This window comes from Populus euphratica, unplaced genomic scaffold (assembly GCF_000495115.2).
Source record: "Populus euphratica unplaced genomic scaffold, PopEup_1.0 scaffold22.1, whole genome shotgun sequence".
Classification (NCBI taxonomy): domain Eukaryota; kingdom Viridiplantae; phylum Streptophyta; class Magnoliopsida; order Malpighiales; family Salicaceae; genus Populus; species Populus euphratica.
This window is the reverse complement of record NW_011499863.1, coordinates 524009-540404: the sequence shown is the minus strand read 5'-3', so window position 1 is coordinate 540404 and position 16396 is coordinate 524009. Positions and strand designations below refer to the sequence as shown.

The following is a 16396-nucleotide window of genomic DNA, read 5'->3' as shown; positions in this document are numbered from 1 at the left end:
GTTTTTTGATTAATAGAGCATAAATCCTTATTTTCCAACAACCATATTGGCCAGAATTTAGACAAAATAGACAACACATCATCTCCCTCGACAGGTGACACGTTGCCAGCATAGTTGTCAGACCTAAGGTACTTGAATGGTTGTCATGAAAATATAACTTTAAATAATGCAATTGAAAGAAATAAAATGACTTATCCGGTTAAAAAACTAAAAAAAAAAGAATAAAACCCACTCTCTTTTATTTTGTTCAGAATGTGTCTTTTAAATAATATTGATTTTTGTTATGCGTTTAATTTTCAAAGAGGTTTTCAAGTTAATTTATAGTGTTGTTTTTATCTTTTATATAAATAAATTATATTTTTTAAAATAAAAAAATATTTATTTTTAAATGATATTTTTAATATGTATAGCCTTATATATTTTTTTATATTTAATTAATTTAATATTCTATTTTCAATATTAAATATTTTTATCTATACTTACACTTGTCTCTTAGTTTTTTAAGTTTTGTTTTTAGATGCTATTAATATTTTTTTATTTATTTATTAGCATATATAATTTTTAGTTTATTTAATTACATGTGTCCATAATTTTTTTGATTTATTATATCTTTTTAACTATAAAAATACATTCAAAATTATATATATGTATATATAACATTTTTTTTTAAATAACAATATTTTACTCGCGATAAATTACAAGTCACGTCAGATAGTTTTATACCATCTCGCGTACCCAAGAAACCCAGATTCCAAGAAGAACGTAAAAGGAAAAACAATTGCAGCATTAAATGCTTTGGTTTCACCGAAAGATTACAAATCATAAATAGAGTGTTTACAACGAAAAACGTTTGGAAGCGTGGTTCTGAAATCCTGTTCCTCAAATCGATTCGCTAATCCACGGCCTTGATCGAGCTTAGAGGTGCCATGGATTGCACACCCAGCTGATAACTTGGACCTCTGGCCAGGCCTTGTTTCGGAATTATTTGGGCCAAATTACAGTTATTTAAACGTCGCCGTTTACCACCAGCCAAAAATACAAAGCAAGCGATTCGTCGAGGGGCCAGAATTCAAAACTCCAGAGAAAGTCTAGTATCCTTTCCATGGCACCACCGCTAGATACCCGCCGTCCGTTCAAGAGACTTGCGATCTCTGATCAACAGCGCCGTCGAGAAATAAGTCTACAGCGGCAAGCACAGAGCCGCCGAGACGCTCAACATCAAGCTCGATGCCTAGCCTCTACTGTCCTCTCTCTCCAACACCAAACCACCCCTGAACCCGAATCGAATATCGAGCTTGAACTCGTACCCGAATCCGAAGAATCTGGAGCTCCATCACAAGACCTCGATGTCCGTCACGCAGCGAAGCTTAAAGGAGCCGAAGCTCGCAAATGGTTCGCTAAACAGTTGATGCTACATGAGTGGATGATTGATGTCCCCGATCGATTAAGCGACGACTGGTCTTTTTTCAATCTCATTTAACTAATTTCAAATTCTTATTATCTTTTTTATTTGTTTTTGGTTTTGTTGAGTTAAATTGTCAATTTTGTGTCTTTTCAGGTATGTGTTTGCAAGGCCAGCAGGAAAACGGTGTTTTGTGGTGTCAACAAACGGAACGACTGTCAGCAGGCAGCGAAATGGATCAATACTGCATCGTTTTCCTTCTGCTTTACCTAACGGGGCGAAGAAAAGAGACGGTTCTGGTCCTAATCAGTCTTATTGTATACTAGACTGCATTTTTCACGAGGTAAAATTAACAATTTAATTAAACTGTTTTCATTAATTAAAAAATTAATTACCATTTTTTTAAAAAAAATTGTTTGTTTTTTGAATGATCTCTGTGCAGTTGGATCAGACATATTATGTGATTGATATGGTGTGTTGGAGGGGATATTCACTATATGATTGTGCGGCAGAATTCCGATTTTTTTGGTTGAATTCTAAGCTTGGAGAGACTGGAGCTTGTGACCCTCCTTCCTTCTATCACAAGTACAGGTTCAGTACCGTTCCAGTTTATAATTGTGATCAGAATGGTTTGTTCTCTGCATATTCAGGAGCTGTGCCGTATGTTAAGGATGGATTGTTGTTTTATAACAAGTAAGTGTTTTTGATTTAAGAAAGTTATCGGTTTATTATAATGCTGTTTTTCTTTTTTTTTCGTTCCTTTTTGTGCTGTTCGTGTTCTAGAGAAGTTTTTGAGCTTTGTAGGGATAAACAACTGCATTGTGTAGATTACTGGTTTGAATGCTGGTAGAGTTACTTATGTGTGGTGCTGCTTTCAAATGAGCTGAGTGATAATCATTACTTTTAAGCACGAGCAACTATGTTGTTTTCATGAAGTGGATGTGATTCATGCTTGAAGAAAAAGTTGGTGCAATCTTTTGGGTTTGGTCTTTTGGTCACCTAGAGAACAAGATCCTTCCTAGGTTTGATTTAATGAAGTGTAGGGTTTTAGATGCAATCTTTGATGAAATGTCTATTCTCTTTTAAATACTGAAATGAAAGATGCTTTTTATCTGTTAAGAAGTTTTGTCATGATTTAATCCATTGACGTTGATATTTTATCCTTAGGCAATTGTCAGGTTGTTAAGGAATATTTTAGAGCAATTTCTTTGAAATCTGAATGCTGCTTGTCTGACCCCTGTTTTTTTTAGGGAAGGAAATGCTCTTAGAGCAGGCGCTTAAATAAGAAAAAGCTCCTGGATGATTTAATCAAGACCATACATCATGTCAAGATTATGATAGTTTTCTAGTTGTGCATAGTTAGAGTAGGATTTCATATATTGTCTCAATAACATCGGTGCAATACAAACTAGTGAAATAAATGATCTATGCACCTTTCAGAAAATGTTACGATGACTGTTGAATTGAGATTGATAAATGATCATTGGGCAATTCTGAGCATTGTACCATAGATCCTTTTCTTGAAGAAAGAGGTTGGTCTGAATTTAACAGAGTATGCAAGTGGGTACTTAAATGATTAAAACCCCTTTTATCACAAACCACATTTCTTTGTAATTTAAATTGCTTTGCAGTAAGTGAGGTATCTCTTTTAGCAAAGAGATATGCAAGGATTTCTGACATCATATTTGAAGTTTGGAGAAGGTGTGCAGGGATGTCTAGCACTCAGTATATTAGTTCTCTAGGATGCCTGCTTGTGCAGCATTTACTTGTTTTTTACTTTGTGGATGTTTTGTAAGCAAGACCAGCAATGTATCCTTGAATGGAATTGATATGCTACATAAGAATGTTACTTTGTAATTGCATATTCTGACCTGTGTATCTTCATGTTCAGTGATTTATTTCTTTGGTATTGTTTCTTCTTTGACATTAGTATTAGCAAACAACAAGTGGACGATCCTTGAAATTTGACTTGTCCAACTTCTCTTTTTTCTTTCTCGAAAGTTTTCTGATGATGTTCACTTTGATTCTTTCTCAGGCATGCACATTATCAGACAGGAAACACACCACTAGCGTTAGTCTGGAAGGATCAGAACTGTAGCCAGTATGTCATTGACACTGACAATAAAGGTCAGGTTCCAACCCAGCAACAGGTATTTGATCTCATATCTGTTTTTTTCTTTTTGCCCCTCTGTCAACCTTGCTATACTTTGGTTCCTTTTGTGGGCATGTGATATTTTGTTTTGCTGATAACCCTATTTTTGGTATGAGCAGGTAGTTTTAGAGCTACAAGATGATGGAAAACTGGTTACATCAGATGATCCTCCTGTGGTATTTGGCTGCTTGGATTCAGATTTTATCCAAAAGGTTTGTGCAGTCACTTGGATTTTTTCTGAATTTTTCCTTCTCTGTTTCCTCTTTTTATTTTCAACGTGATAATTTCCTTATGATTTCTATCTTCTTGCCACCCATCCTTCAGTCAGGACTGTGCTCAGGAAATTTTCTGCGTTTTGCTATTAGTGATGGTGGGCTGAGTTTTGTGGATGGGAAGCTTGTGAAGGCTGACTTACATTATCTCGAGAAGCCCAATCGAGCACGTGCATTTGCAGATAGTTACTCCAAGGTTAGTTGAAAAATTTATGCCTTGCACATAATGAATTTTTTTTTCAATTGATTGATGATTTTGACTGACAGACACTGGAGATCATGACTTGGTCTATGTGAAGTTCGGTCATTGTTTTATGTGTATTTATTTGTGTTTTTTTCAAGAAAAAGGAGAATTGATTCATCAATCACTGAACCAATGCCTTTGTTCGATTATCTGCTGTTTTGACTCTTTGGCCATGCTTTCTCATGAATACATTCCTCAGTGAGCCTATATTCTGTTAATACCAGCTGATATAACTAATACGAGTTGGCAGGAGTTCTGATTCAGTTCCACTGTTGTTTCTCCTTGTATGCATTTTGGATCGGTGAGACTTTGGAGGTGTAAAAATTTCATTAATCTATTGGCATGAAGTCACAATCCTACCAAAGTGGGTTCCTAGGAGGGTCAGACAGTCCTACTCTTCAGCTTTTTTAGCATGAACTAGTTGCTATCAACACTAGGATCCGTGCCCTTATGATTGCATTTTGTCTGGGGTGTGCTGTAGTTTTGGAGCATTTTGACTTGCTTGTTTTTACTGGTCATTTAAGAAGCTTGCTTGACAAATTGCTTAGCAAAATCCACTTGCAGATCATGTTCCAGCACACTGTCCGGCACTGCCCTTTAAAAATAGATGATCTACTCGCATCTATTTCCTCACCAGACGATCAACAAAACAGACCTTGTGACATTGAGATGGTTAGCTGATTGTGATTGTTCATGACAGCAAAGGGAAGACTCATGCTTCCCGGGCCTAATTATCCAATGCGGTGCATAATTCATGAGAAGGGCTCCATCAGTTCCATGTCAGGACCTTCTCCGATCCATTCAGCTGCCTGTAGAGATACTCCTATTGAAGCAAGTCCTCATCTATCGACTCGGGGTTTTTTCTTGCATCTAGTTTGGCAATATAGGGGCAACTGCGCAACTGCTAAGGAGTACGAGGTTTGACAACTTCTCACAATATAGTGTACAAATGTGGTTTTATCTTGTTAAATCATGTTTCTTTTCCCATGTAATTTTGAAACCGGCAGCCATGGCCTCTGTAATGTTAAGATACTCTATCTATTTGAGATTTGAAATTCTTACATGCTGTTTCAATGGGCCTCAAATTTTAGCCTTGAGCTATCTTTGTGTTATGGATTATAACCTGTTTTTCTAAAAATTAATATTTTTTAATATTTTGAAATGGTTTAATATTCTGATATTAAAAATAATTTTTAAAAAATAAAAAAAATATTATTTTAATAAATTTACAAGTAAAAATTATTTTGAAAAACAATCATAATTACATACTTCAAAAAAGTATTTTTGAATGCAAGAACCTAAAACCTGATTTTCCAACTAGAAATCGAGCGAAATGACAGCTCAATCTTTGGCCACGTAGACATCACGTTGTCCATAATATTTAAAAAATTGAAAATAATCCAAAAAGCCCTTGAAATTGATGTTTAAACAAGAAATGACTGTTAGAGTTGAGATATCAATAAAGTATTAAGATCCACTAGCCACAGAACTTTTCCATGATGCTAAACTACACCATAAGAGCCGAGCTAGTTCTGTGCGAGATGTGTGGCTTCTCATTGCTTTCAAAAGTCTGAATGTGTTGTTACTACTTTCAAGCCTGCCCATATCAGATTTGTGAATTCGTTTAAATGCTGCCAAACGGCAACAAGTGTTAACAGAGACAGGCATCGTTCCCACCAACTGCAGCTACAAGAGTTTTGTTCAGAAGTATAATCTTCTATTAGCTAGTTTGCTGTTCAACCCCTTCGAATGAAAGGATTCCAAAGTTTTTTTTTTCTTTTATATCTTTTTCTTGGCGGTGGCTTCTTAATGTTAGTAACTTGTAAGGTATTTACAGCCTTATTCAATAAATATTTATGAGTTTAAATTTTATTGTTTCTATTTTATTCAATAAAAATTAAATATAAACTATTATTAATATATATAAATTTCAAATCTAAATTTTTTTTATTTAAAATAGTTTTTAACATGACATCAAAGTCTTGTCAATCTTTATTTTATTTTAATAAAATCAAATAGAAGATAATATAAACTTTTATAAATTTTAAATTTAAAAAATAATAAAAATTTATATAAATTATATTATAAAATCCCAAAGATAGAAATAAAAGAAATACTGAATTTGAAATATCAGAGACAGAAGAAAAAATCTTGTTTCTATTTTGTGCCATTTTAAATATTTATGAGTTTAAATTTTATTGTTTCTATTTTATTCAATAAAAATTAAGTATAAATTATTATTAATATATATAAATTTCAAATTTAATTTTTTTTTATTTAAAATAATTTTTTAACATAACATCAAAGTCTTGTTGATCTCTATTTTATTTTAATAAAATCAAATAGAAGATAATATAAACTTTTATAAATTTTAAATTTAAAAAAATTATTTAAAAAATAATAAAAAATTATATAAATTATATCATAAAATCCCAGAGATAGAAATAAAAGAAATACTGAATTTGAAATATCAGAGACAGAAGAAAAACAAATTTCTTGGCATTTTTCATCTTGGATCCCATATGCCAGGTAAGACGCAGAATGAAGGAGAAAAAAAAACAACGCCACCGAGAAGCGGTGGTGATAATCAAGTACGTTGAAGACAGATTTAGTGAAAGGTCATAGGAAAAGCAAGCCCACGATAGAAAATTCAGCTGGGTACCACCCTGCCAAAGTCTGCAATGAAGCAAGGCACCATCCTAAAATCTTCATCACGATATAGCATCTGAAATTCTGAATCTAAATCTTCAACGCATTGCCATAACATGTCCAAAGCGGTCATTTTCACAGCATGAACTATCCTAAAACAGAAGCAAATACACCATGATAGATAAAAATAGAAAAATATAACCAGCTATTCTTCAAAAATCCAACATTGCTACTGGACGAGTCACAAAATGAGTTAGAACGGAGATTTCTCAAGCTGCAGTTTACTCTCTTCCACTGTCTTCATCCGGGCCTGCTGCTTCACCAACATCAACAGAGAAGTTGTATTCCTGGTCACAACCAAGATACGAGTCACACATGAAATAGAGAGTATACGACTTCCTTCCGGTATCTGCAGGAGCAGCAAACTCCAGCTTCACCTTTGACTTCCTCTGAAGGGAACCCCTTTTGATGGCAAGCAGCTGGTTGCTCTGGGTATCACCGACAACAAGCCACCACCCTTCTTCTTTGGCTTTAGGATACCTGGGTGAATCAACAGGTCCCACCTCTGTCCTCCCCTCTAGATCCCTTTCAAGAGTGACCAGCAAAGTGATGTCTTCTCCTGCCCTCACATTATCACCGTCCATCACCTCGTAAGACATATCAATGTTGGGGAATCGATTGCAAAACCTGACAATATCTAGCAACTGTGAATCTGACATCTGCAAAAGCTCCCGCCTCTCATCATCTTCCATCTCCACCAGATCAAACACCGTCTCAATACTCTTTCCAGGGTTCTCCTGACACTTCTTAGCCATGTCCTTAGTGAAGTGTGGAAGCTGTAGAAGCATGGAATCACGCTCCCACATCCCTTGAGTCACCATTTGGCTAACTTCCATTGCAAGGAGAGCAAGGCTCAACCAACCATTGCTCGAAATGACATCAACCATTGCTTGAAGCAATCTACTGCCAGAAAGGAGCACCTCTCGCTGGTCCAATGCTAGATTCCCACCCACGGATTGCCTGGAGAAATGGGCTTGTAGCAACACATTAGCCTTCACATGTGGATCAGCATATCTAGGATTTTCAAATGAAAATCTCTGGTGATTGATTAATCTTCGAAGCACCTCCTCCTCCCCAGGTCGTGTTGGCAATTGTGCATACTCTGAGGCTGAAGAGAGGATTTCCAGAAGACCCTTCATCTTTGTTTTGGGAGTCAAAGAGGAGCTAAAACGTTCAATAGTAGTATAACTGATGTAATAGTAAGACGCTATCATGCCAAGATTCAGAGGAGAAAGGTCCATGTCCTCTTCAATAGCAACACATTTACTCCTCTCTAGGTCAGTCAATGTGTTCTCAACAAGCTCTGAAAGGTGATCAGAAAGATGCCTGTGACTAACTCCCTGGAGATTGTAGTAGTTTGGATTCTGAGTGAGCCTCCTATACATGAAAGTCCATGTGAGATAATCAACAGCATCCTGCTTGTTCTCAATAACTCCAGCAACAACTTCAGCATTAAAATTATCATGTAAGAAATGGTGCAAATGACTTTCCACAGGAAATGCTTCATATAAGAATTTCTTGTAATATTCTTTACGAGGTGCGTGGCAAAAGATGACACACTTTCCAGAATTATCCAGAAGAGGTCGGCTAGCATGACCCATCATCTGCAGAAGATCTGTAACAGGATAATCTGTGTGAGCATTTTCTTGCCCATCATAGTATTGAGTACCCATCACAACCACCAAATGTGCTGACAAAGGCACTCCCCAGCACATTGAGCTACTCATAACACAAACCTGAATCCACCCAGCTTCAAACAGTTGAGACACAACTTCTTGATCCAAACTGCTCAAGCCCTCATGCAAGTAGCCGACGCCATGGTGCAAAGTGGCTCTCAACATTTCTTCCTGAATCTTTCCAACGAACGGCTCCAATTCCTCAATAGACCTTAACAGAAAAGGTGGCTTCTCTCCACCATCCATACTTGAGTATGTCATCAGATCTACAGCAGCAAGTCGCACATGCTTTCTTGTGGGGACAAACACAATAGCAGGCTTTCCATTCTTTGCATGCTGGATAATAGAAGTATATGTCGGTTTCGTCATGGCTTGCATCCTTGCCTCAAAATTGGCAATATCAACACCTTGAATGTGTATTTCCAGGGGCACAGGACGCACACCTGGAGGAAAATTGAAAAGGCCATGAGATGTAGCTCCTATCCATTCCCCAAGATCCTTGGCATTTGCGAGAGAGGAAGACAAAGCCACAATCCGTATCTTGTTCTCTATCTGACTAGCAATGTACCGCATCCTAGAGACAATCACCTCTAAGACAGGACCACCTTGACCCCCAATCAAGTGAAGCTCATCAATGATAAAGAGACTGACTTGCTGCACATACTTCCGCTGCTTCCAGCGTCGAGACAAAGCATCCCATTTCTCTGGAGTGCTTATGATTATTTGACCCTTTTCAAGCAGCTTCAAGTCTGTGGCTGTTTCCCCAGTCAATTCAACAACCCGCATGCCAAGACCTCTACCAAACTTTCTCTCCCAATCACGATAGCGTTCCTTGGCAATTGCTTCAAGAGGTGCAATATACACTGCACGCATGACACTCTCAGGTCCCTTTTGGTGATTCCTCAGTATGGCAAACTCTGCACAGATAGTCTTGCCACTCCCTGTTGGCGCAGCAACCAAGACATTGTCATCAGTATTATACAGAACAGTAAAGACCTGAGTTTGCACTGGATTAAAATGCTTAAAATTTTGATAAAGAGCTTCATATGATGGATTTCTCAATGCAGTCACAGGCAGCGGCTGCAAGTCCAACAACTCTGTTGGAGGTGGATACTTTTCTGGCAAGATAAGATGCCTGAAAGATACAGGCAAAACTGTTTGTGAACCAAGCCATTTATCTGACACAACACGAATGAAATACTGAGGTGGCAACGGCTCATATATAGGAACTGTGAAATTCAGTGTGAGGTCCACAACCTGGTGCTCATCAACATACTGCTTTTTCAACATAAAGTACTCATGATGAAGAATATAGTCACCATCATTATCCTCCACAATAACCCAAAAAGGCTCCACATAACCATGTACATTGTCCTCCCATTGAAAGTCTGCTGTTATTGTAAGTTCAACCCTCAACACGGTGCGAGTGATGGGTTGAACATGGGCTGCAAGGTTTAGCTTTGGGAATTGGTGGATGAACTTGTACAGTGTTCTGCCCATCTTGGGAAATCGGATGAGTTCACCAATCTCCTGTGGTTTAAGGTCATAATACCTTTCCCAGGACAAATCCTTCTTCTCCAACTTCATCAGAATTTCATTTGGGATCCCATGGAATTGGCGAAGAGGAGTCTGGACACTCCACATTCTCTTATTAACCATTTTACACAAGTTCAAAGCCTTCTCAGCTAACTGGGCCCATCCTCTTTTCAAGACAATCTCAAAGAGAGCTCGCATAAGACGGCCAGCACTCTACAGGAAAAAAGAATTGAATAAAAATTGGGTGCAAATCCAAAATCTAACGGTAATAAAAAAGGAAGAAGAAGAAAGAAACTGAAACGCCAATTAGATGAACACAGACCTGAGTTATGAACACCATGTCAGATGTCAATGAAAGCCCTTCAAGCTTTAGCTGAGAAATATATGCTTGCAGCAAAACATTAATTTTGGCACTAGGCTCCTCCAGGCTTTCCTTGATTGGAATTGGAACACGGTCCAAAAGCTTTGCCAATTCCATCTTCTCATCTTGTCTAACTGTAACATATTTAAATTCTTCACTAAGTGAGAACAGTCGACACAACTCAATATCTCCCATTGTTGGCTTCAAATGCTCATTATATGTGGATATTGTTCCATGAGTAATATAGTAGTAGCTAGCAATACGACCCAAGTCAGTCCCCTGAAAATATCCACTCTTCCTGTCATATTTGACCAAATTATTTTTGTCCAGGATAGCAGCAGCAGAATGTATCTGCAAAGAAAACAAACGTCCATTAAAATACAATTAGACTTTTTGAAAAATGATTTCGAACATCACTTTTAGCAGATCAAACAAGGTAACAGGACAGTTTATATTAAGAAACAGTGTAGACATATGCCAATACATGCAATGAAAATTCACTACGAAGACAACAATAAGAGGTGGAAAGAATTGCATGACAATTTTATTGGAAGACTAGACAGATGCAATTTGAACACGGAAAGTGGGAACAGAGAAAGACAATCACACTATAGTTTATTCAAAACAAGGACATAATTGAAACCATAACTCTTTCATGGGGCCACTGGAGTTATAATTAGAGGCTTAATTGTTGGTAGGTTTTCACATCATCTTTGGCACGTGCGCACAGTTTCTGATGGGAAACACTATCCTCTTCCGGTCATTTTATAAGCAAGCTTATGAAATAATGTTGGATGCGCTAATTTCTGGACCAATATACCATGACTTGATATTGTTTCTGATAGGACATGATGTCAGTAGTTTTTATGTTATAGAAATGCATATTCTCCATAAGACATCTTCACATGTTCAGACAAAGTTGAGTTACTAATTATATATGATAACCCATCCCCACTTAACTATTAATGTATTAGGCTAATGCAGTCGATCAATCCAAGCACCTAAGGTTGCATCACACAAAAATGAATGATATTCAGCATCCATCAGACATGTTTTGGGAGCAGAAACCAATGATGATGAAGACATAATGGGAACACTTTGAACATACGAAATACATGTGATAAAGAACAGAATTCACATGCATGGACCCTTGTGACCTAATGACAAAAGATGAAAGCCCATAAACCAAAAGCCAAATCTATCAAAAACAGGGAGTACTAGCACGTTAACATAGACAACAACAGTGGTTCAAGAAACTAAAGAACAATTGAAGAAAATGAGACAAGCATATCAAATTTGCTCTCCACTACCCATTGACAAAAGGCACAAAAAGGCCAAATAAACAAATGTTACCAACATATGGAACTCATGTCAACAAGAAATGGCAAATAAAGAAGCCCATTTATTACAAAAACTAGATGAAAGAGCTCGATACTTACCAGATCAGCTCTCCTCTCCTCCAATGTAATATCTCTTGTAAGAACATCTGGTGCTAGGCCGTAGAGTGTAGGGTTTCGCAACATTCGTATGTACAAGTATGTATAGCCAAGCCAATGGCAAGCTTCCCTAGCATTCTGAACCGTTCCTAGAACAATTTCTGCATTCAACTGATCAGCCAGCTTGGATATGAACTGACTTTCAATGGGAAGTTGTTGATTCATTAAAGAGAGATAGTACTGCAGCTCGCTATGGCCAGTTATGATAATCCCTTCCCCATAAGAATCATACTGAGGCCTTCCTGCACGACCCAACATCTGCATAACATCTAGCGGACTTAGTTCAGTCCATGCTCCTTTTTCTGGATTGTAAATCTGAGTCCCTTTGATAATCACAGGGTGGGCAGGCAAGTTAACACCCCAAGCTAGAGTTGCAGTAGAAACCAATACTTGCACGTGCCCATCTGCAAAGAGGTCCTCAACAAGTTGGCGATCGCCTCTTGTCATCCCAGCATGATGAACAGCAAAACCATAGGGTAGAAGATCTTTGAGATCATTGCTTTTCACCAATTCTGTGTGAGTTTGGAGAATCTCACGACTTGCACTGTCCTCCCTCAAGAATCTGCTTAGAGTATCATTAGCAAGTGCAGTATCCCTTATTGCCCGAGCTGTTTTGGCTGTCTCCTTCCTTGAGTGGACAAAAATAAGAACTTGATGCTTTCCAGCTACATCCATTACCTTCTCATAACAGATATCATTCATCAACTGAAACCTCTGCAGTGGCTTCTTTATATTGATTCCAATATACTGTTGAGATAGAGGAACTGGCCGATAGCTATTATCAAAATGGAAGAGCCCCTTATCCAGATCAACCCTTAGAAACAATGCCACATCCTCAAAATTAGGAAGTGTAGCTGACAACCCCACCAATCGGATATGTTCCTTGGTGGTTTCAATTTGCCTAACAGTTCTGGCAACAATACTCTCAAGCACAGGTCCTCTGTTATCATGAAGAAGATGAATTTCATCAATAATCAGTAGTTTCACCAGCTGAGTATAGGTGCGATCACCAGACTTTCTGGTGATAATGTCCCACTTTTCAGGGGTTGTCACAATTATTTGAGTTTCCTCTATTTGTTGGCGGGTCAGTGATTGGTCTCCACTTAGTTCCTTCACCTGGACACCATAATCCTGAAGACGATTGGACAGATTACCCACAACTTCAGCCACAAGGGCTTTCATCGGAGCCACATAGACTATCTTATAATTGCTATTGTTGAATGAACCATCTGGATTCCTATTCAAAGCAATTTGCTGAAGTATAGTGAGGACTGCGACATTGGTTTTTCCTGCTCCAGTAGGGGCACACAGGAGTACATTATCTGCCTTGAAAAGGGCAGTCTCATAGACTTTACTCTGCACCCTGTTCAACTGTTGCATCCCCTTAAAAGCTGGTTGAGCCCAGTCTGGCATTTCTGATATCTTGACAAACTTTTCATCAGGAGGTATCGGCTTTTGCTTCAACGCTGGTACATGAACTTCTTCATAACCCTTTTTCTGATGTTTAAATGAACCAACAGGAAGATCACACTTTTTATTTGCCATCAAAAGGCCACCCTGTTCAAAAGCAATGCTGTCCAAGTCAAGCATCTGGGGCTGGCCTTTCACCCAACCACTTTCCGCATCTCTATCAACAAGTCCCCTCCTATCCCTATCCCCATCTCCACCAGTCTCATCCTTCAGCCGGCGAGCCTCTTCTCTTATACTCTTCTCTAAGTTCTTTTGCCTCTCCTTAGCAGTTGCCCTTGTGGCATGCAGTTGCTCCAAGATTCCTGCCAAATCAGGACCCAAACCCATCATTTCCTCCTCAATCTGCTTCCTCTCCTCCTGGTCCTTGGCCCTAGCTAAGCGTGTACACCAGACAATCTTCAGCCTATTCCGCAAAAGAAACTTAATGAGGCTGAACTTATCGAACTGGAGATGGACCAGCAACTTTGTTTCGACTTCCCGGTCATCTCCCTCAGCAAGTATCTTAAGCACTTCTTCAGCTAGCTTCTGGCACTGTTGTGGGTCAATCTGCTGTTCATAAGCTTGCGAAATCTTCCTTTGGAGCCAATAAGCATCAATATCCTGAACATTAAGGTTCATTCCCTCATTTGCCTCCCCCATTTCATCATCATCAATCCCGCCACCCATTTGCATAGCCCCAGAACCACCTGGTTCCACCACATCATCTTCCTCTTCCTCCTCCTCTGGCACCATATCCAGATCACTATCCTCTTCCTCATCTTCATTATCTTCATCAAACTCAACAGCAACACCCACACCATCATCAAGGGCATCATCACCATTAGCAACAGAGCCCCCAGCACCATCACCTACATCTTGGTAGTCAGTAATGAGCCTACCAATCGAAACAAGCTGATCAAACATGTTGTTGGGAATAGGATTCAATAACTTCTCAATATCCTTCCTCTTGTCCTGGGTCCTAACAGACTCATTCTTGAGAACAGCCAAAATCTCATCAGCAGCAGCACTGACAATATTTAGAGGCTGACCACCCAATTGCTGCTGAATTACACTAAGCATAGCCTCATAGGCAGCTCTAGTTTCCTTGGTCTTGGGCTGGTAAACTCCCTCCTCAGTAGAAGTGAGAACACTCTCCTCTCTAAGGCGCCGTCTCTTAGCCTGACGAGTAGGACCAGCTTCAGAAACAGCATCCCGCTCCTTCTTCTTCCTCTTAGCCTTGTTAATCTTCTCATCTAACTCAGGAGGTCTCCCTCTATAAGCACGGTCACCAAAACTTCTAGGGTCAATCCTGCCCCAGAGAGTCTCAGGTTCACCAGTAGGCTCATGAGTATCACGTGGGCGAGAATCAGTAGTAAGTACCAGACTAGAATTGGCTCTATACTCATATTGCTTGAATCGAGCGTGTGCCTCAGCACCACCACCCAGATGCGCCATTACTGAATCTCCAAATCAAACCCTAATTTCAACAAAATCAAACGGAACAGCAATAAGAAACCAGAACTCGATTCAAAAAGTAGCGATGATAGACCCTAACAAAGCAGACACCTTGTATAGTCTCGCTTACTAAACCCTAACCCTAACTACGATGGATGGGTAGCGTTACGCAGTAAGAGAGATTAAGCCTGGGTCCAACGAAACCCTGATTAGGTATAACTGGTTAGAAATCGAAAGTCAAACTGAAAAGGGGATAGAAATGCTTACAGAAGCGGCTCGGCTCTTCTGATTTTCCTGGAGTCGCTGCAGCTGCTAGTTCAGTAGTGCTACACCGTGTTTTGAGAAGGAGGGAGGCTGTTTATTTCTATTAAAACTGCAAAATGCAAAGACCACGGAACGGCACCGTTCTTCTGATCCCCATGGGCTATGTCCGTGTGGGCTCTTCGGCCTTTTGCAATTTCTCCGATTTTATTTTTAAACATGCCCATTACTTGCGCAGAGGTTCAGAGAAGCCCATGAATATTAATGTGACTTTATTTGAATAAGAAGGTATTTTTAAAAAAAATTATTTTATTTAATAAATAATAAGTAAAATATGAATATTCTCAAAATTGAATTAAAATTTATTTAAACCTAACTCAAAATATATATTTATATTTTACAGATATATTTATAGAATATTTAGATTTTTTTAATTCATGTATATATAGATATATTAACGATTTTATTTTCTATTGAATAATAAATAATAATCAAATAATAAATACTTATATAAATACTTGAAACTCAATAGATAATTTATAAATATCTAAATATTTTATTCTATAGATAATAAGTACAGTATAGATATAAAATATCTAAATATGACTCATGTGTACTCGTTACGATTTTAAATACATGTATTTATTTGTCCAAATTTGCCACCCCTGGGAACTTTGGTGAAGTACCAAGAAATTCAAGAGAAGCTATTCATGTAGATCAAAGGAGCTGTCAGAGATGGTGATCAAAGCGTAAAAGAGGATGATTTGCAAGAGATGCAATGTCTAAAAGCAATGGTTTTAGAAGGGTTAAAGAGGCGCCCACCTTCACATTTTGACTAGCCACATGCAGCAACAGAAGATACAATGTTGAATGAATATTTGGTGCCCAAAAAAGGTTGTATAATTTTCATGGCAGCTGATATATGGCGGGATCCCGTATCAAAATTATTAAAAAAAATAATTTATTTTTTATTTTAAATTAATATTTTTTTTATATTTTTATATTATTTTAATGTACTAATATCAAAAATAATTTTTAAAATATAAAAAAAAATTAATATATTTTAACTGCTGCTACACTTTTTAACACCCTTTAATTTTTAAATATTTATGAAGGGAAATCATATGACATAAAAGAAAGAAGAGATACTAAGATAATGTTATTATAAAAAATCATTTTAATTTAAAAAATTAAGTTTTTATGTGAGTTTTTAATATATAATTTATATTTTTTAAAAATATTTTTTAAGTAAAAGTTTTTTAAATTTGATAATGAAATTCAAATTTATGATTATATAATTATAAAGCTTTGATATTATGATAAAAAATTATCTTAATATAAAATTTAAATTATTAAGTAAAATTTTAAAATATAATTTATATT

General features: G+C 37.5%; 2 protein-coding genes across 3 annotated transcripts; one reads left to right on the top strand and one right to left on the bottom strand.

The window, feature by feature from the left end:
- The first annotated feature begins 755 nt into the window (after window positions 1-755).
- On the top strand, window positions 756-5144 carry LOC105125324 (snurportin-1 protein). The gene is made up of 7 exons (XM_011025723.1): window positions 756-1458; window positions 1559-1745; window positions 1845-2095; window positions 3438-3552; window positions 3674-3766; window positions 3879-4022; window positions 4635-5144. The coding sequence occupies exons 1-7, from the start codon at window positions 1103-1105 to the stop codon at window positions 4749-4751; spliced, it is 1263 nt and encodes a 420-aa protein (XP_011024025.1). The 5' UTR covers window positions 756-1102; the 3' UTR covers window positions 4752-5144.
- A 1548-nt stretch (window positions 5145-6692) lies between these two features.
- LOC105125326 (U5 small nuclear ribonucleoprotein 200 kDa helicase-like) lies at window positions 6693-15125 on the bottom strand. 2 transcript variants are annotated; one of them, XR_842224.1, is made up of 5 exons: window positions 15020-15125; window positions 11792-14774; window positions 10314-10703; window positions 6810-10204; window positions 6693-6769 (listed from the first exon to the last, which is right to left on the bottom strand). XR_842224.1 is itself a non-coding variant. In XM_011025724.1 (4 exons), exons 2-4 carry the CDS (start codon window positions 14750-14752, stop codon window positions 7001-7003), a joined length of 6555 nt encoding a protein of 2184 aa, XP_011024026.1. In that variant the 5' UTR covers window positions 14753-14774; window positions 15020-15125; the 3' UTR covers window positions 6714-7000. The 2 variants fall into 2 exon arrangements, 1 of the variants encoding a protein (XP_011024026.1); XM_011025724.1 differs by having other exon boundaries at window positions 6714-10204.
- Between the last annotated feature and the right edge of the window lie 1271 nt (window positions 15126-16396).